The sequence below is a fragment of the Bombina bombina genome, chromosome 3 (genome assembly GCF_027579735.1).
Source record: "Bombina bombina isolate aBomBom1 chromosome 3, aBomBom1.pri, whole genome shotgun sequence".
Lineage (NCBI taxonomy): Eukaryota > Metazoa > Chordata > Amphibia > Anura > Bombinatoridae > Bombina > Bombina bombina.
Window position 1 is genome coordinate 228,024,431 of NC_069501.1, and position 21,863 is coordinate 228,046,293.

The following is a 21,863-nucleotide window of genomic DNA, read 5'->3' on the forward strand; positions in this document are numbered from 1 at the left end:
ACATCAGCCCAAATATAGATGCAGGTGATTATATGTAGTGGCTGGGAAAAAGTATAAGGGTTGTAACCTTATTTTGGAATTATAGCCTCAAACATGACAGCAAAGCAACCTATATCACAAGATAGAAGAGATAATGATAATAAGGACATGTAGCTCATATAAACAGTCCCCACATCAGAAATTTCTCCAAGTGGGTATAGTGGTATTCATATCCGCTTTAAGACTGGTGGTGCGTGTTTGAACAGTGGGTAATTGCACAGGGCAGACCAGGCTTCCACGGAGAAGATGGAGACAGATGTCCCCCCTGCTTAGGTGCACAACACTTCCCCCTACAAATAGGGGCAAATGGAATGTGTACCAAAACGGAGCCTCAATGTCCACCTGACATACCCCAAGTATGTAGAACCCCAATTAGACCTAATACTATTGGTTATAGAGGAGGTCACTGTAATTCTAAGTAAAGTTAGGATAGAAATACAAACTTTTGAATCTTTACATAACATCACACTCACCAGTGACACCCAAGAAAATTGGTTATCAAAAATCAAATTGCAAATTGACAAATACCAGAGTGATTTAATTACATTTAAAAACAAAAAGTTGGAGACTGTCAACAGTGATTACACGCAGGGAAAAGTGTATAAATGGCTGACCACCACACATGGGAATCAGACCAGGAGGAGACACAGAACCAGACGGGTACACTTTGATACGGTAGATACGAGTGGGGAAGACTCCACTGACACCGAAAGGAATCCCTCTGGTACTTTGTTCACTCCACCTGGTCCACATAGACATCAGGACCAATTTTCCTCACATGAACCCAGATCACATTCAACCCCTAGTCATTTTTTAGGGGTAACAACACGCTCTCGGGGAGGGGGAGGCATCACAGACCCCATATCAGGCGGGCGGGGCATCAGACACAGACCCCCCAGACGACCACGACAGAGGACATAATTGTTAATCTGAGTACACACATCTTGACTGACAGTGAGCGCAAAGTTCTTAACAAAGGTTTATCTTTTGTGCCGAGCACCCCAGTATCTGAATTTGACCTTAAGCTAGACCTCTACAAACTGAATAGATCCCTTAAGATTAGGGAATTTTTTCAAAATAAAGATTCGCCATCACTGAAGTGCCACGTTGAACTTAAATGCAAAGTACCCAGTTCTTTTGAACCCATTAATAGCAGTCCAAGTACTAAAACCTTTTTGAGGCTGATAACCCAAGATTTGGACACAGCAAGAACAGACACATTGTGGAAACATAATCTCTCCAGAGATGAATTGAAAGCCATTAAAACCCTCCAGAATGATTCCTCTATAGTCATCAGGCCCGCCGATAAGGGCGGGGCCATTGTCCTTTTGGATTATAATGATTATAGAGATGACATCCTGGAACAATTGGCTGATACCCTGACATATAACCTGTTAACATCTGACCCTACTATACAATTCAAAACACAACTTGACAAACTGATTAATTTGGGATTTGAACAAGGGTACTTAACTGAGCACATTCGTGATTTCTGCACTACTATACATCCTAAAATACCCATTTTGTATTCAATCCCCAAAATCCATAAAACACTGGACCACCCACCGGGCCGTCCTATTGTGTCGGCTAGGGAGTCACTCACCCAGCCTGTAGCACAATATGTGGATGTACTATTACAGCCAGTGGTGAGGGAAACACGGTCTTACGTTATGGACACGAATGATTTCATTCGTAAGATACGGACTGTTGACATCCAGCCAGACGATTTGCTCGTCACTCTGGATGTCAACAGTCTGTATACTATTATACCCCATCTTGATGGACTTAAAGCCATACAAGAACATCTTACGGGAAACCCCCTTTATGAGGGTCCCCCAGTGGAATTCTTACTGTCCCTTATTGAATACTGTCTGTTTAAAAACTATTTTCGGTTTGAAAATAAATTTTATTTACAAACCGCTGGCACAGCCATGGGTTCCTCCATGGCCCCCTCGTACGCCAACATCTACATGTCACAATTCGAAAACATGTATCTGTGGAACACGCCGAATGTATCCATCATTTGTTATTACAGATACATAGATGATATTTTCTTGGTGTGGCGAGGGGGCCTGGAGGAACTCCACAAATGGTTTGACGTGTATAACAACACTACCAATAATGTTAAGTTTAAGATGACAGTGGATTTTCAATCCATTCATTTCTTGGACTTAACAGTCTTCAAGGATTCCAATAATCTAGGAACCACATTATACCATAAACCCACTGACCGCAACTCTATACTAAGGGCAGATAGTTGCCATCCCCCAGCCCTACTAAAAGGCATAGTAAAATCACAATGCATAAGAACAATGCGTAATAATTCTAATGCCGAAACTGGGGTCTCCCAATTGAAAGGAGTGGGTGAGAGGTTCCAGAATAGGGGATATAAGATCCCGGTAATACAAGACGCCATGGAATCCGCTTCAACATTAACACAGACGGATTTGATTCTACCTAAACCCAAAAGGGACACAAGTGATAAGCTCATTATGTCCACCACTTTCACTCCAGCGACAAAAAATGTTGGCCAGATCCTTCGCCAGCACTGGCCAATTATGTCTTCAGACCCTAAGCTCACATTTACTCACAATTTACAACCTATGGTTGGGTTCAAGAGGGGGACTAATCTTAAGGATCTATTGGTGAAAGCGGACCCCAAGCAGTGTTATCTGACCGGGAACAAAAGGAATATCAAGGGATCCTATCGCTGTTTGGGCTGCACAACATGTAATGGCCTAGTGGGTACCAAAGTATTCCATCATCCACACACAAATCGAACATTTTCTATCAGGCACTCCATTACGTGTACTACCACTCACGTAATATATTTATTATTTTGTCCATGTTCCTGTTTCTATATAGGCAAAACATCTGGCACACTCCGTGAGCGTATGGCAAATCATCGCCACGCCATAAGGACTGCACTCAAACAAGGTGATTCTGAGCAGCCAGTGGCGCGACATTGCGCCAAAAAGGGACATTCAGTGTCTTCCATCCGTTACATTCTAATTGATCACATACCCCCATTGGATCGGGGGGGCGACCGGAACAAGCAACTTCTGAAACGCGAGGCCCAGTGGATGTTCAGACTGGGCACGATACAACCAGGCGGCTTGAATACCATGCCGGACTTTAAGAGCATTATGTGATCAACAATTGGGGTGCTACATACTTGGGGTATGTCAGGTGGACATTGAGGCTCCGTTTTTGTACACATTCCATTTGCCCCTATTTGTAGGGGGAAGTGTTGTGCACCTAACGGCACGGAGCAGGGGGGACATCTGTCTCCATCTTCTCCGTGGAAGCCTGGTCTGCCCTGCGCAATTACCCACTGTTCAAACACGCACCACCAGTCTTAAAGCGGATATGAATACCACTATACCCACTTGGAGAAATTTCTGATGTGGGGACTGTTTATATGAGCTACATGTCCTTATTATCATTATCTCTTCTATCTTGTGATATAGGTTGCTTTGCTGTCATGTTTGAGGCTATAATTCCAAAATAAGGTTACCACCCTTATACTTTTTCCCAGCCACTACATATAATCACCTGCATCTATATTTGGGCTGATGTATGCTATAACCGCCTGATGGCCAAATTTACTTTATATGAACATGATGTGATGCCCCAGCGGTATAGCTGATAATTTGCACAGCCCTACAATATCCCACATATTCCTTTCATTACATATTGCTCTCACTTTATGCATCTATCTGTTCGCATATCGATTGAAGCAATATTCATGCCAACTGTCAGTGGGTCCAAGTTTACTATATGTCATATTGGTGTCACACTTTAATTTTTTCCATCCATATTTGCAGCATTTCATTTGTTTCTCATTTAGAAAATGTCATTCCAACCACACGTACTGATATATAGTCCAATTATTATTTTAATCATTATTATTATTTTTACTGTAATGAGCATATTCAGCATGAAATTATGCTGTTTTGCACATTAAGAAAATCGTTGTTCTGTCCAGTTGGTATTCTGTTTTAAATTTAACACAGGTAATGGCACTTATGGGTAATTTACATTGTATACAATTACCATGGTTACTGTCACCATGCCAACTCGATGCACTAACACTTTCTAATATTTATTTATCACAATTTTAGGCATTTGTGGCAATGCTCCACATGTCTGTCTATATGAAGTTTTCTACATTAGTATGTCACACAAGAATGTTCAGACATGTAGATTGCACAACTTTATGAATAAGTTCACGATTGTATATTGGAACCGTAAACCGGAAGTGAGGTAATAAAACTTCCGGTTTCGGACAGCACTGTGGAACGCAAGATGCGTTCCAAGCTCGAAATATTGGCGCACTTTTTTGGAGAGGCACTAAGGTTGGTGTGATTTAATTTGTATGTAACCCTATAAATGAGTTGTATTTTGTTTGTTCTGTATGCTGATGAAGGGGTTGTGAACCCCCGAAAACGTTCCATTAAATTGTTTTTTTTTTTAAAAAGTCCTGAGAGTGCATTCTCTTGTTTTATATATATATATATATATATATATATATATATATATATATATATATATATATATATATAGATATATAATTTCTCTTGCAAGGTGTATCCAGTCCACGGTTTCATCCTTTACTTGTGGGATATTCTCATTCCCTACAGAAAGTAGCAAAGAGAGCACACAGCAAAGCTGTCCATATAGCTCCCCCTCTAGCTCCACCCCCCCCATCATTCTCTTTGCTGGCTCTAAGCACTAGGGTCTCTCTCGGGAGTGTAAAGGGAATGTGGTGTTAGAATTGTAGTTTTATTATCTTCAATCAAAAGTTTGTTATTTTAAATGGTACCGGTTTGTACTATTTACTCTCTAGCAGAAAAGTGATGAAGATTTCTGCTGAGAGGAAAATGATTTTAGCATGTTGTAACTAAATTCCACTGCTGTTCCCACACAGGACTGAGGAGTACCAGAAAACTTCAGTTGGGGGGAACAGTTTGCAGGGTGATCTGCAATAAGGTATGTTCATTCATTTATTTCTAGACAACACTGAGATAATGCTAGAAGAGACTGACAATATCCCCATGAGGGGAGGGTAAGTTATGTTCACAGACTTAGTAAGGAATTGAATGCTTACATAATAGGGCTAATATACTGGTTGACACTTATTCAGGGCAATCGATTGTTTGGCTAAGGAAAAATCGTTTTGCAAGACACTTTGAAAGCCCTTTTGAGTTTTTTCTGGGGTTATTACCACATGGCTGTTTTTTAGTCACTTAGGAGTGATTTACTAGGCCTCACAGCTCCGGAGTAGAGTGGGAGGGGCCTAATTTCGCGCCTCAGATGCGCACTTAGAATTGCAGATAAGTTCATGCTGTTTCACATGGAGGGTCCTGCTGATGTTTGAGGGCCTAAAAGAAGCTATATCCCCCCAAATCTGATCCCTAAGGGAAGGTAGGGCCACAGCAAGGCTGTGGCAAGGTGCTGTAGTGATTTAACCAGGTGTTGGCTTTAGGCTGCTCCAGTTTGGGCATTAAGGGGTTTATCGTTTTGAAACTTGGGGTGCAATCTTATTAAGGCTTTAGCTACATACTGTGAAAATTTCAGAAAGATTGCTGCATTTTTCACCGTTTTGTAAAATTGTGTGCTCTTTTTATCTCTTAAAGGCACAGTAACGTTTTTTTCAAATTGTGTTTTTTATTTGATTAAAGTGATTCCAAGCCTGTTTGTGTACTCTACTAGTCTGTTAAACATGTCTGACACTAAGGAAAATCCTTGTTTAATGTGTTTAGAAGCCATGGTGGAACCCCCTCTCAGAATTTGTCCCACTTGTACTGATATGTCTATACACTTTAAAGATCATATTGTTGCACTTAAGAATGTGGCCCAAGATGATTCTCAGACTGAAGGTAACGAGGGTAGCCCGTCTGCCTCTCCCCAAGTGTCACAACCAGTTACGCCAGCGCAAGCGACGCCTAGTACCTCTAGTGCGTCTAACCCTTTTACATTACAAGATTTAGCGGCAGTCATGGATAATTCTCTTATAGCCTTCTTATCTAAACTGCCCGTGTTACCTGCAAAGAGTGATAGCTCCGTTTTAAGAACAGATTATGAGCATTCTGACGCTTTGGTAGCCGTATCCGATATACCCTCACAACGCTCTGAAGTGGGAGCGAGGGATTTGATGTCTGAGGGAGAAGTCTCTAATTCAGGAAGGGTTCCTCCCCAGACAGATTCAGATACATTGGCTTTTAAATTTAAACTAGAACACCTCCGTGTTTTACTTAGGGAGGTATTAGCTACTCTGGATGACTGTGACCCTTTGGTGATCCCAGAGAAATTGTGTAAAATGGACAAGTACCTAGAGGTCCCTGTTTACACAGATGCGTTTCCGGTCCCTAAGAGGATTGCGGATATCGTTACTAGGGAGTGGGATAGGCCAGGTGTCCCTTTTGTCCCCCCTCCTGTTTTTAAGAAAATGTTCCCCATATCTGACCCCATGCGGGACTCGTGGCAGACGGTCCCTAAGGTGGAGGGGGCTGTTTCTACACTAGCTAAACGCACAACCATACCAATTGAAGACAGTTGTGCTTTTAAAGACCCTATGGATTAAAAATTAGAGGGTTTACTTAAGAAAATTTTTGTTCAACAAGGTTTTCTTCTCCAACCTATTGCCTGCATTATTCCTGTAACTACTGCAGCTGCTTTCTGGTTTGAGGCGCTGGAAGACTCGCTCCAGACGGAGACCTCATATGAGTAGGCTGACCATATTGCCGCTTTAAGAAGGAACACAAATGAAAAATACATATGTGAGGGTTCCTATACAAAACCATTTCTTTAAATAGCCCTGAAAACAGCCCTGACATATGTATTTTTCATATGTGTCCCTTTTTAAAGTGGCAATATGGTCAGCCTACATATGAGGAAATTATGGATAGAATTAAGGCTCTAAAGCTAGCTAATTCTTTTATCACTGACGCCGCTTTCCAAATAGCTAAGTTAGCGGCGAAAAATTCAGGTTTCGCCATTTTGGCGCACAGGGCGCTATGGCTAAAGTCCTGGTCGGCCGATGTGTCGTCGAAATCCAAGCTTTTGAACATTCCTTTCAAAGGGAAGACCCTATTCGGGCCTGAATTGAAAGAGATTATTTCAGATATCACCGGGGGAAAAGGCCATGCTCTCCCTCAGGACAAAGCCTTTAAAACAAAGAACAAAGCTAATTTTCGTTCCTTTCGCAATTTCAGGAACCGCCCCGCTTCATCCTCTCCGGCTGCAAAGCACGAGGGTAACGTTTCACAGCCCCAGTCAAACTGGAAACCTTACCAGGGCTGGAATAAGGGTAAACAGGCCAAAAAGCCTGCAGCTGCCACCAAGACAGCATGAAGGGGTAGCCCCCGATCCGGGACCGGATCTAGTAGGGGGCAGACTCTCTTCGCTCAGACCTGGACAAGAGATGTACACGATCCTTGGGCATTAGAGATTGTAGCCCAGGGATACCTTCTAGAATTCAAGGGCTCTCCTCCAAGGGGAAGGTTCCACATTTCTCGTCTGTCTACAGACCAGACAAAGAAAGAGGCGTTTTTACGCTGTGTAGAAGATCTACATACAATGGGAGTTATCCACCCGGTTCCAATTGCAGAACAAGGACTGGGGTTTTGCTCAAACCTGTTTGTGGTTCCCAAAAAAGAAGGAACTTTCAGACCAATCCTGGATCTCAAAAAATGATCCAGGAGGGTCAATATATGACTACCGTGGATCTAAAGGATGCGTATCTGCACATTCCTATCCACAAAGATCATCACCAGTTTCTCAGGTTCGCCTTTCTGGACAAGCATTTTCAGTTTGTGGCTCTTCCTTTCGTGTTGGCCACTGCTCCCAGAATTTTCACAAAGGTGCTAGGGTCCCGCGGGGCATAGCAGTGGCGCCTTACCTAGAAGACATCTTAATTCAGGCGTCAACTTTCCAAAGAACCAAGTCTCACACAGAGATTGTATTGGCTTTTCTGAGGTCTCACGGGTGGAAGGTGAACATCAAAAAGAGTTCTCTCTCCCCCCTCACAAGAGTTCCATTCCTAGGAACCCTGATAGACTCGGTAGAAATGAAAATATTTCTGACGGAGGTCAGAAAGCTAAAACTCTTAACTACTCTTTATTCCATTCCTCGGCCATCTGTGGCTCAGTGCATGGAGACAATCGGACTAATGGTTGCGGCAATGGTCATAGTCCCTTTTGCTCGGATACACCTCAGACCACTGCAACTATGCATGCTCAAACAGTGGAATGGGGATTATGCAGATTTGTCTCCTCAAATTCAGTTGGACCAGGAGACCAGAGATTCTTTTCTCTGGTGGTTGTCTCAGGATCACCTGGCTCAAGGAATATGTTTCCGCAGGCCAGAGTGGATCATTGTAACGACCGACGCCAGTCTGTTAGGCTGGGGTGCGGTCTGGGACTCCCTGAAAGCTCAGGGCTTATGGTCTCGGGAAGAAACTCTTCTCCCGGTAAACATTCTGGAACTGAGGGCGATATTCAACGCTCTTCAGGCATGGCCTCAACTAGCGGTGGCCAAATTCATCAGATTTCAGTCGGACAACATCACGACTGTAGCTTACGTTAATCATCAGGGGGGAACAAAGATTTCCCTAGCGATGACGGAAGTAACCAAAATAATCAGGTGGGCGGAGGATCACTCCTGCCATCTCTCAGCAATTCACATCCCAGGAGTAGACAACTGGGAGGCGGATTTTCTAAGTCGTCAGACTTTTCACCCAGGGGAGTGGGAACTCCACCCGGAGGTATTTGCCCAGCTGACTCAGCTATGGGGCACCCCAGAGTTGGATCTGATGGCGTCCCGTTAGAACACCAAACTTCCTCTCTACGGGTCCAGGTCCCGGGATCCCAAGGCAGTATTGATAGATGCTCTAGCAGCGCCTTGGTCCTTCTATCTGGCTTATGTTTTTCCACCGTTTCCTCTCCTCCCGTGTCTGGTTGCCAGAATCAAGCAGGAGAAGGCTTCGTGATTCTGATAGCGCCTGCGTGGCCACGCAGGACTTGGTATGCAGACCTAGTGGACATGTCATCTGTCCCACCATGGACACTGCCAATGAGGCAGGATCTTCTAATACAAGGTCCGTTCAAGCATCCAAATTTAGTTTCTCTACGTCTGACTGCTTGGAGATTGAACGCTTAATTCTATCAAAGCGGGGGTTCTCTAAGTCAGTTATAGATACTCTGATTCTGGCTAGAAAGCCTGTCACCAGGAAAATCTACCATAAGATATGGCGGAAATATCTTTGTTGGTGTGAATCCAAGGGTTACTCATGGAGTAAGATTAGGATTCCCAGGATATTGTCCTTTCTCCAAGAAGGACTGGAGAAAGGATTGTCAGCTAGTTCCTTAAAAGGACAAATATCTGCTTCGTCTATCCTGTTACACAAGCGTCTGGCAGAGGTACCAGACGTTCAAGCGTTTGCTCAGGCTTTAGTCAGAATCAAGCCTGTCTATAAACCTGTGGCTCCGCCATGGAGTTTGAATCTAGTTCTTTCAGTTCTTCAAGGGGTTCCGTTTGAACCTTTACATTCCATAGACATTAAGTTGTTATCTTGGAAAGTTTTGTTTTTGATAGCTATCTCTTCTGCTCGAAGAGTTTCAGAATTATCTGCCTTACAGTGTGATTCACCTTACCTGGTGTTCCACGCAGATAAGGTAGTTTTGCGTACCAAACCTGGTTTTCTTCCTAAAGTTGTTTCTAACAAGAATATTAACCAGGAAATAGTTGTTCCTTCTCTGTGTTCTAATCCATCTTAGAAGAAGGAACGTCTATTACACAATCTTGATGTAGTTCGTGCTTTAAAGTTCTATTTACAAGCAACTAAGGATTTCAGACAAACATCTTCCTTGTTTGTTATCTATTCTGGTAAGAGGAGAGGTCAGAAAGCGACTGCTACCTCTCTTTCCTTTTGGCTGAAAAGCATCATCCGTTTGGCCTATGAGACTGCTGGCCAGCAGCCTCCTGAAAGAATTACTGCTCATTCTGCCAGAGCAGTGGCTTCCACATGGGCTTTCAAAAATGAGGCTTCTGTTGAACAGATTTGTAAGGCAGCGACTTGGTCTTCACTGCATACTTTTGCCAAATTTTACAAATTCGATACTTTTGCTTCTTTGGAGGCTATTTTTGGGAGAAAGGTTTTGCAAGCAGTGTGGTGCCTTCCGTTTAAGGTACCTGTCTTGTTCCCTCCCTTCATCCGTGTCCTAAAACTTTGGTATTGGTATCCCACAAGTAAAGGATGAATCCGTGGACTGGATACACCTTGCAAGAGAAAACAGAATTTATGCTTACCTGATAAATTACTTTCTCTTGCGGTGTATCCAGTCCACGGCCCGCCCTGGCATTTAAGTCAGGTAAAAAAAAATTTGTTTAAACTACAGTCACCAATGCACCCTATGGTTTCTCCTTTTTCTTCCTAACCTTTGGTCGAATGACTGGTGGGTGGAGCTAGAGGGGGAGCTATATGGACAGCTTTGCTGTGTGCTCTCTTTGCTACTTCCTGTAGGGAATGAGACTATCCCACAAGTAAAGGATGAATCCGTGGACTGGATACACCGCAAGAGAAAGTAATTTTATCAGGTAAGCATACATTCAGTTTTTTATATATATACTGTATATATGAATGTAAAATACCAATACTACTTATATATAGACTATAATGCATGAAGCACATAATAAATATAATAAGCAGTTGCATGTTACAACTTCCTCCTAGGCATCCAGGACTACGGTAAAACTGCTGATGGATTCAACATGATGTTTGGTGTTAATCACTTGGGGCATTTCTTGCTCACACACCTGCTTCTTGACCGACTTAAGGCTTGCAATCCTAGCCGGATTATCGTTTTGGCATCTTCGCTATATAGTAGAGGAAAGATCGATTTCGGCAACCTAAATCCACCTTCAGACAAGTTAACACACATATTCCAGTCTTATTGTGACAGCAAGCTTGCCAATGTTTTGTTTGTGAGAGAATTGGCTAACCGTCTACAAGGGACTGATGTGACATGCTATGCAGTTCACCCAGGTAAAAGGCTAAACATATTGCATGAGTAGCTTGTACATAGTGATGTAAATAATGTTAATACATCCAATGGCAAAAATAAATAAAGTCATCCATTCAAAAGAAATAAGACTAATTATGTCAAACAGCTAAAAAAAATCATCATTTTGATTGAAGGATATATGAGGTTTATGAAAGAGAATTTTTTGTTATAGCTTGAACTTTTTTTTTTTCTTTTTTAGGTGTGGTGCAGACTAATCTATCTCGCAGTTTACCCCACTGGATACAAATAATATCTTTTCCACTAGTTTGGCTCTTCTTAAGGTCTCCTGCAGACGGTGCTCAGACTTCTATCTACTGTGCTGTACAGGAGGGAATTGAAATGTACAGTGGCCGCTATTTTGCTAATTGCCAGGTTAAACAGGTTCAGTCTCATGCCCGGGATGATGCAGTTGCCAAGAAGCTATGGGAAGTCAGTGAGCGTCTAACTGGACAGGTCAACTGAGTGTTTTTATATATATATACATTACATCATACGGGGCCAAAATAAATAATGAAACTATATTTCAAAGTTGTTTTACTATCTATACTTTTATATTGTAATCCTCTCAAAGTGTTTACTGTGCTTTAAAGGATAAAGAATTTAAATTTAAGAATAAATCACATTCATAATTGTCATTATGCTCACACTGGTATTTAATGAAAGAGCTGGAAATACCTGGTTTTCTATCTATCTATCTACATATATATATATATGAATGTGATTTATTCTTAAATTTAAATTCTTTATCCTTTAAAGCACAGTAAACACTTTGAGAGGATTACAATATAAAAGTATAGATAGTAAAACAACTTTGAAATATAGTTTCATTATTTATTTTGGCCCCGTATGATGTAATTTAAATCGGAAAATTATCGATTTTCGAACCCTGAAAACTGAAAGAGCACATGGCAGACTTTGCACGCTTAAACTTGCAACAATTTTCCCTAATTTACAATGGTGATTTTTTTAACAGAATAATAGGGGCAAGTCATGTTATCTCCAGACTAAAGTTAAGATTGTCTCCTCCAACTAAAAAAATGTTCTGGGTAGAGTTTGACCATTGGAAAAAAAGAATTGCAGCAAATATGGTGTTAATCTGTTCTAATATAGTTAAGACTGATGTGTTACAGGGTCAATATACACCTTGAGATTTTAATATAAAAGATTGTTATATATAGTAAAATAATTTTGCTATATATTCTCATTATTTACTTTGCTCTCTTTTCATGTAATTTAGCTTTGAACATTGTGACTTTTGAAATTCTCAGAACTTAAAAAGCGCAATACAGACTTCTCAAGTCTAACCCTACATATCTCTCTGATCGGCTTTAACAGATAAGCACTCTATTAAAATTATTACTGTGGCTAGCCTTGTTAGCTGCACACTCAAGCCCAGATTGGCTTCCCCAAATGAGGCAAGTGGTGAGTGGAGTTTGGCTATTGAAAAACAATTGCAGTTTTAAAAGTGACTTATTCTGTAGCAAGACAGGATGTTTACTGTTCCTTTAATTTATTAGAAACCTGTATTTGCTGCTTTTTTAGTAAGTGACATAGTACAATGTACTTAGTTGAAATTATTTACAGACCATGTGCTGTTGTTTTCTCACTCACAGTTGGTCACAGTCTGATTTCAACATCACTGTTTGGCATTGATGATTATATTCTGCCCTCTATATGTAGCAGTTCTCGTATGGAATGGCATTCCTAGGTAGAAATCATGTGTAAAAAGTTAATGCTATTTGTTATCACACACATGTATGTAAAGGTTGTATAAATATTTGGTACATAAACTGGTATTAGTAAAGTCATTGCAACTAATCAGTAACCAGTCAAACAGGAAGTCATTACATTTTCAATAAAACCTTGTTAAACTAGTCCAGTGTTTCATAACTACAGCTATCTGCATGCACCAATATGTGCCTTGATTTAAAGAAATCTTTTAAAGGGACATTAAAAACTAAATAAATTATGCATTCAAAGAAAAGATTAGTCTGAGAATAACAGATGGATGTATTTTTTAAAGTTTCATTGTTTAAATATTGAAAAAATAAAATGTTAGTGTCTATAAAACAATTGGAGCTTCCATGTTGTAACGTAGGTTACTTTCCCTGCTGTGGCCAGTTAGGGACAGTTATAAATAGATCACTAGAGTGTGCAACCAATGTCTGTGTTGAATATAACAATCTTCTGCACTTCCATTTCTAACATGAAAAGCTCACAATTTCAGGAATTACAGGAAAAGGGGACAAAATAAATAATGAAAGAATATTGCAGTCTTTTATTTATCTATCTATTTTTATATAGATGTATGATAAATCATTTTATATTACCATCTCAAAGTGTTTAATGTTCCTTTAAAGGGACTTATTACCCATTTGCTGCATCACTTTAGAAGTGACATAGCGTATATGTAAAAGGATAAGACATGAGCATCTCTATATGTAAAAGGGGAAGTAATCTTGCAAAATGTCCCCAGTAACACATCTCATTATAGATGGACAATAAATACGGATGAATATCCTGGACAATCAAGGGAGTTTGCACTAGGCACGTGCGGACACAGCTACTTTTTCTCTCAGTTCAAGGAAGGTTGCTCTGAAATGTCACAGTCAAAACACACAAGATTCCAGCACTGAGTGGCTGTTCATTGTTTCCACCATGCAGATGAAAGTAGGCAGAGGAGCTGATTGATGACTGTGTTGAGAATGCATACAAACTGGCTAATGCGCAAATTATCCATCTGATGTGATGTCTTCTATCCTGTTATAGGGGTGTATTTAATAAGGGCCGAATGGCCCCTGTTCCCCTTGTTTCTGCGCGGCTGCTCCTAAACTCATATGCCGCCTCTGAGGCGGCGTATAGCAATCTGCCCGATCATGTACGATCGGGCTGATTGACACCTCCTGCTAGCAGCCGATTGGCCGCGAATCTGCAGGGGGGCGGTGTTGCACCAGCAGTTCACAAGAACTGCTGGTGCAATGATAAATGCCGACAGTGTATGCTGTTGGCATGTATCGATGTGCGGCGGACATGGTTCACTATAGCGGATCATGTCTGTCCGTACATATATAAATAGACCCCATAGTGTCCAAAATAGTGAAGCAGGGAAATGCTGAACTAAATAATTTATAATAATATTTTCCATACTTAGTGCTTTTTGACCATGTTCTAAAATAAAAATACACATTATGTATTATGTTTGTATAATGTACCATTAATGATGGCTTATTGATTCTCTTTATTTTCTTGTTTTTTTGGTTGCTTTCTGCTGTATAACCTCTAATACCCTGTTGATGTAAATAATCAAATGATCCTCATAAGATAAATACTATTTGCACTAACCAGTTTTCCTAATATCCCCTTGTGTACTTTGTATAACCAGTTTGTATTAGATAAAACCTCTGGACAAAGAGACAGAAAACCCCAAATATTTCTTTTTTTTTTAAAAAAAAAAAATCTTTTATTGAGGTTTTAATGAAGTATGACATACAAGGTATGTCCAATAACAGTGGAAATACATTATCAGGATGTAAGCAAGTATCATACATGGCATATATGTGAGCAACAACAGTAGATCTCATAGGTTGTAGTTGTACGCACCATTTAAGGACCATTTTAATGTACTGCATAGGAATATTTGAGATTATTACATAGTAAGACCTGAGTCTTAATTGTTTGAGTATGCGAAAATGCAACTTGTAATCAATATACTCAAACATAAGTATTAACATGAACCGTAACTGGTATGTGTCCCAAATTTGGATATATATGAATGAAACCTCATTTTCTTTTTATAACTTAAAGGGACATGCCACCCACATTTTTTCTTTTATGATTTAGAAAGAGAATGCAATTTTAAACATCTTTCTAATTTACTTATATTATCTAATTTGTTTTATTCTCTTGATATTCTTTGATAAAAAGGCATATCTAGATATGCTCACTAGCTGCTGATTGGTTGCTGCACATAGAAGCATCGTGTGATTGGCTCACCATGTGAATTGCTTTTTCTTCAACTAAGGATATTTAAAAATGAAGCAAAATAAATAATGGAAGTAAATTGTAATGTTGTTTAAATTTCTATCCTCTATCTGAATCATGAAAGAAAGATTTTGGGTTTAGTGGCCCTTTAAGGAATGATCTCCACGTTGCTTAGGGGGTCACTCATGTACCCATCTATTCTAATGGTTCAAGGACGAGGGGAGTTGGCCTTAGCCATGGTCACTCTTGGACCTTAGGATATAAGGAGAAGGCATAAGCAACTGATATAATATAAGTAATAAACAAGGAGGAACAGAACACCTGGCAGTTGAAGTGTATATAATTTAAAGAAAATAAGTTACTGTACTCATCTGAAAGAGAACTATATGGATATAGTAATATGAGAACTAATCACAAGAAAAAAAACTAGGAAATTCAAGGGTCCCTGTGGGACCTTAGCATATTGAACAATTAGAGCATAAAACGAAAGACCATATATCACTTGGTGTGTGGGAGGACTGCAATATAAACATAGCCCAACCAGAATTTTTCTAGACATAATTATATAATGCATATTCATTATTTTGGCACTCAAATAAGTGGTGCTACGTATTAGGATGTATTTGATGAAAATAAGAGTGGGGATTTTGAGCAAATGAGTGTGTTTCATAGGAAGATATTAGTATGAATATGGTTAAGTAAATCTCTCATTATGAAGTATTTTGCAGTAGGTGGGGTATCTTAGTTAAAGGAAGCCTAGGGTAAAGGACTGCTAAGGAATAAGTATGAGGGGTGAAACAAGTTATGTATATTCAATTATCCATGGTTCACAGGACGATTAACCACCAGGATAAATAAAATAATGTTTCTAATTGAACATACTACAGAGGATGACTATGTAGGAGTAAAAAGAGTTGCGAGTATATGTTAGGTGGGGTAAGGAGGGAAAGTGTAAAAATGAGGGATATAAGGCAGTGAGGAATAATTCCAAAGTAATGTAATTTTGTTTAGTATCTAACTTCCAGAAAGTAAAAGATTTCAATTGGTATATTACTCATTCTTGGACTTATTAAGTACCCTATATTGCTACATAGTTGTGTTAACGCTGACAGTATAAAAATATACAAAAAGGGTCGTCAAAACAATGATAGAGCATAGTACCAATGGGGGTCAGTTATCTAAAGTCCTTCATAATAGTTGGTTCAGAAGTGTAAACCAGTAGGCCTATGGGTTAATCAGCTAACTTGCTGGTAACGGTATGAGTTTGAATAGCGGTCAACAAGCTTTCATCTAATACCCCTCTTGACTCGTCAAACAAGGAGGCCCATCTGGAGTACCTCCGATTCCTGGGTAGACATAAGGAGAGTCGAATCAAAGAAACTGGAAAGCAGATCAGGAACATTGTATTCATTGTTTCAGGTGCTTTGAATGTTCTAGGTGAGCGTCCAGAGATGTGTCTCCTGTATATCTCAGCCCTCTGCACACTCCAAGGAAGCCAGCAACTCCTGACCTCCCAACAAAAAGAAGGAAGTCGGCTGCACATCCCCTGCGATGGGCCAGAGGTGAGTCACATGACCCCTCTGAGAGACCAGGGCTAGACACTAAGGAGGCCAGCTGGAGTAGGGAGGGTTGCTGAGCGGCTGCATGCAGGTCCCCTGTATCTGTCAGGATAACGACCAGTTCCTTAAAGTCACTGTGACTCAAAAAAATTGTGGGCCTCATGGTCTTCCCTTCTTTCACCATGCTGACTGCGGTTGGATGTGATAGCGAAGTGGCTGGTAAGGATCTCCTGTTGTTTGGTACTAAAGCGGCTTCTGTTACAGTGGCAGACATAAGTCCCATTGGCTGTGGAGGATCTTTCTCAGGGACCTCACCTCTATGTAGTGGTTATTAAGTCAATAAAACGCATCGAGCTTGTGCCAAGATCCCTGAGTAGGGCATATATACAGTAAGTAAAGATAATCCTCCATGTTAAAGTTTAGGTCCGGAACAGAGCCCATAGGTCATTAACACAGCTAAGATAAAAATGTCTGGTACTCCAACACCAAGGGCACCTTTAGCAATGAAAGTTGGTGTGGATGCTCCTATTATCTCGGGATAAGCAATAGATTTCTTAAAGGGACACTGAACCCAATTTTTTTATTTTGTGATTAAGATTGAGCGTGAAATTTTAAGAAACTTTCTAATTTACTCCTATGATTATTTTTTCTTCATTCTCTTGCTATCTTTTTTTAATAAAGAAAGCATCTAAGCTAAGGAGCCAGCCATTTTTTTGGTTCAGACCCTGAACAGCACTTGTTTATTGGTGGGTAAATGTATCCACCAATCAGCAAGAACAACCCAGGTTGTTCACCAAAAATGGGCCGGCATCTAAACTTACATTCTTGATTTTCAAATAAAGATACAAAGAGAGTGAAGAAAATTTGATAATAGGAGTAAATTAGAAAATTGCATGCCCTATCTGAATCACAAAATAAAAAATTTGGGTTCAGTGTCCCTTTAAGCCTTACTCTAGGAGTCTTCAATTTTGCAGCCATTTTGGTCGCTGCCTGGACACGCTCCCCTCAGCATACAATTTTAAACAACTTTCTAATTCACTTTATTATCAATTTTGCTTCATTTTCTTGTTATCTTTTATTAAAGAAGCAGGGATGCACTGCTGGGAGCTAGCTGAACAGACCAGGTAAGCCAATGAAAAGAGGTATATTTGTGCAGCCACCAACCAGCATCTAGCTCCTGGATCCTAATCCTACCTAGGTGTGCTTTTCAACAAAGGACATCAACAAAAATAAGGAAATTAGATACTGGAAGTAAATTGGAAATGTCCTATTAATAAAAGATTTAGAAGATTAAAATATCCCAGCATTACTTTGACTTTGTACAAAGGATAGGGTGCTATAAATAAATGCAGAATTTCTTTTTACGTACAGACCACCATACACACAGAAATCATTGAGTCTGGGGTACTATCCATTGCTCAGGAAGATGCATTCACTACATGTATCCCTATTAGTTGGAAATTGTCATTTTTTTAAGGGGAATTCAAACATGAATTTCTCTGTACCGTAAAGGGACAGTCTAGTCAAAATTAAATTTTCATGATTCAGATAGGGCATGCAATGTTAAACAACTTTCCAATTGACTTTTATCATTAAATTTGCTTTCTTCCCTTGGTGGTATTTTTAAAAAGCTAAACCTAGGTAGGCTCAAACTGATTTCTTTCATATAGGTGGCGAGAGTTCTCAAGCTTGTTATTGATGGGATATACATTCCTCAGTTTTATAAACTTTTCCTCCTTAGGAGATGGCGAAGCATGATGTGCTTGATTCTTCAGTGAAAGTGTTTGTCTGAGGGATGTGAAGGGAGTATTGCCTGATGATACCATGTTTTCGCTTATGGGAAATCTATTCATAAGGCTCTCTGTAAATCGGTCACAGGGATTCATCTGCTGCTTCCCTTTACAGATCGACATTAAATTCCTCTACCGTTACCTTTGCTGATAGGTTTCAGTACTGGTTTGGCTGTCTGCTATATGTGGATGGGTGTCTTATGGTAAGTATGTATCATTTTTAGGACACTCAGCTATGGAAGGAACTTTATTTAATAAAGTTTTTTAATGTACTGTATATTTTATATATATTAGCCATGAGACAGGTCTGTTTTATTTCATTTCAGCAGTTAACTTATATAGCAACAGAATGAAAATTATGTTTATTTGGGGAATTTGGTCTTTATTTTTCCTACCTTTGGGCTCCGGTTAATTCCGCAAACACGGAGGTCCTTTTTCAAATTATGCGGGCAAAATGCGCTCACTATGATGCAAATTACATCATTTTATCGCGTCATCAATTTCGCACCATTTTTTTTTACTCTAAAATTTTCACGCTTTTTATTTAGTTTAAATAGCCACTCCCACTTTTCTCTGTGCTCTCATTATTTGATAGAGAGCTATAACGCTTGCTTTTATATCTCTGGAAATTTATTATAAACGTTTTTTATTCATAAGCACTGTTTCCCATTCCTGAAAACTGCTATATTTGAGGAGACTAGATATTTTGTTATTTAATGTTATTTTTCTTTTTTACATTTAATTTTTTGCAATAATGTCTCAAACTGATCCTGCCTCTTATGTTACCGTAGGAAATAAGCTGCCTGAACACAATTCTTCCAAAACTAAGTGTGTTTGTTGTAAACAAGCTGATCTTATTTCTTCAGCTCAATTATGGGGCACCTGTTTTAACAATTTATTACATGCTGATAATGTTTCTATGATTACAAATGCACCCACTACTATTTCATATCAGTCTAATGCAATAGGTATTCCTGCAGAAATTAAAGATTTTATTACTGCAGCTATAGAAAAGGCTATGAATCCTTTACCGCCTTCAAATAAAAGTCAGAACTTTTCATAAATCTAGTGAATTTTGTACTGACCGACAGCATACTGACATATCTTCTACTGATGGTGGTTCCTCTGACTGAGAGGATCCTACACCATAGAAAAAAAATCAGCATATTCGCTCTCTTTTAAAGGAAGTATTATTTACTTGGGTTTTGAGGAGTCTAAACCTCCTGATGATACATCTAGTAATCGTTTAAATTCTGTATTTAAGACTTCTATTGTTACTCCTTTAGTTTTTCCTATTCCAGACGCCATCTCTAATGTGATTGCTAAAGAATGGTCTAAACCTGGTACCTCTTTTAACCCTTCTTTTAGGTTTAAAATATTGTATCCTTTGCCTGTTGCTAATTTGGAACTTTGGGAAACAGTCCCTAAGGTTGATGGGGCTATTTCCACTCTTGTTAAATGTACTACCATTCCTATGGAAGACAGCACTTCTTTTTAAAGATCATTTAGGTAGGAAGCTTGCATCTTATCTTAGAAGGGCATATTTACTTACTGGCTATATTCTTAGACCAGTTATATCTATGGATGATGTTGCTGCTTCTACATTTTGGCTGGACAGTTTAGCTCAGCAGCTGTCCTCAGACCTTGAATTGTCTAACATTATTCTTTTACTTCAACACGCAAATCATGTTCTTTGCGATGTTAATTTTCATAACATCAAAAATAGCATCAAATCTATGTCTTTAGCTATTGTAACTAGAAGAGCTTTATGGCTTAAATCTTGGAATGCAGACATGGGCCTCTATTTATCAAGCTGTCAACCGCAAATACGCTGGAATTCCGCAGCGTATTTGTTGCAAGCCTGATTCGCCTTAGTTATCAAACCCTTCAAACCAGCAAAAGTAGAATTTAGTAACGTAACATACGATCCGCCGGACTCAGTCCGACACAGATTGATGCTTACGTCACTACAGATGTTCCGAACGCAAGTTCGGCACTATCTGACTACTTTTGCTAGTTATCAAATATCTGCCAGTTACGCTCGGCACTTTTCTGGCCCATTGTACCTGGTTTTCAATCCGCCGCCCTGGAGGCCGCGGATACCATAGGAATCAATGGGAGTCGGAAAGCAGCGAAAGCTTATGATCGCTGCTGCCCGATATCCAATTGATTCCTATGGTAATGTCAACACACCTAACACCCTAACATGTACCCCGAGTCTAAACACCCCTAATCTGCCCCCCCCTACACCGCCGCCACCTACATTATACTTATTAACCCCTAAACCGCCGCTCCCGGACCCCGCCGCAACTAAAGTGTTTAACCCCTAAACCGCCGCTCCCGGAGCCCACCGCCACCTACATTATACTTATTAACCCCTAATCTGCCCCCCATACCGCCGCCACCTACATTATATTTGTTAACCCCTAATCTGCCCCCCTACACCACTGCCACCTACATTATATTTATTAACCCCTAATCTACCGCCGCCACTATATTACACTAAACCTAACACCCACTAACTTAAATATAATTTAACTAAATCGAAATAAATTATTCCTTTTCTCCAACATTGGTGTGTCCGGTCCACGGCGTCATCCTTACTTGTGGGATATTCTCTTCCCCAACAGGAAATGGCAAAGAGTCCCAGCAAAGCTGGTCACATGATCCCTCCTAGGCTCCGCCCACCCCAGTCATTCTCTTTGCCGTTGCACAGGCAACATCTCCACGGAGATGGTTAAGAGTTTTTTTGGTGTTTAAATGTAGTTTTATTCTTCTATCAAGTGTTTGTTATTTTAAAATAGTGCTGGTATGTACTATTTACTCTGAAACAGAAAAGGATGAAGATTTCTGTTTGTAAGAGGAAGATGATTTTAGCAGACAGTAACTAAAATCGATTGCTGTTTCCACACATGACTGTTGAGATGAAGTAACTTCAGTTGGGGGAAACAGTTAGCAGACTTTTCTGCTTAAGGTATGACTAGCCATATTTCTAACAAGACCATGTAATGCTGGAAGGCTGTCATTTCCCCTCATGGGGACCGGTAAGCCATTTTCTTAGTTAAACATAAAAGAATAAAGGGCTTCAAAAAGGGCTTAAAAACTGGTAGACATTTTTCTGGGCTAAAACGATTGCTTTACTAGGCATATTATGCAGATTCTAACTAATTATTGGTATTATAATCTTGGGGAACGTTTAGAAAAACGGCAGGCACTGTGTTGGACACCTTTTTCAGATGGGGGCCTTTCTAGTTATAGACAGAGCCTCATTCTGGGACTGTATAGGGGTTAAATGTAAAAACGGCTCCGGTTCCGTTAATTTAAGGGTTAAAGCTCTGAAATTTGGTGTGCAATACTTTTAATGCTTTAAGACACTGTGGTGAAATTTTGGTGAATTTTGAACAATTCCTTCATACTTTTTCACATAT

The 21,863-nt window shown here is 39.9% G+C and overlaps 1 protein-coding gene across 2 annotated transcripts in view; it reads left to right on the forward strand.

Moving 5' to 3' along the window:
* Nucleotides 1–11,621, forward strand: part of DHRS13 (dehydrogenase/reductase 13) — a 91,910-nt gene extending 80,289 nt beyond the window's left edge. For both annotated transcript variants that reach the window (XM_053706180.1, XM_053706182.1), the window contains exons 4-5: nucleotides 10,775–11,086; nucleotides 11,305–11,621. In XM_053706180.1, coding sequence (XP_053562155.1) covers nucleotides 10,775–11,086; nucleotides 11,305–11,567 — 575 coding nt within the window. In that variant the 3' untranslated portion in view covers nucleotides 11,568–11,621. The remainder of the gene's footprint in view (nucleotides 1–10,774; nucleotides 11,087–11,304) is intronic.
* Nucleotides 11,622–21,863: the final 10,242 nt, after the last annotated feature.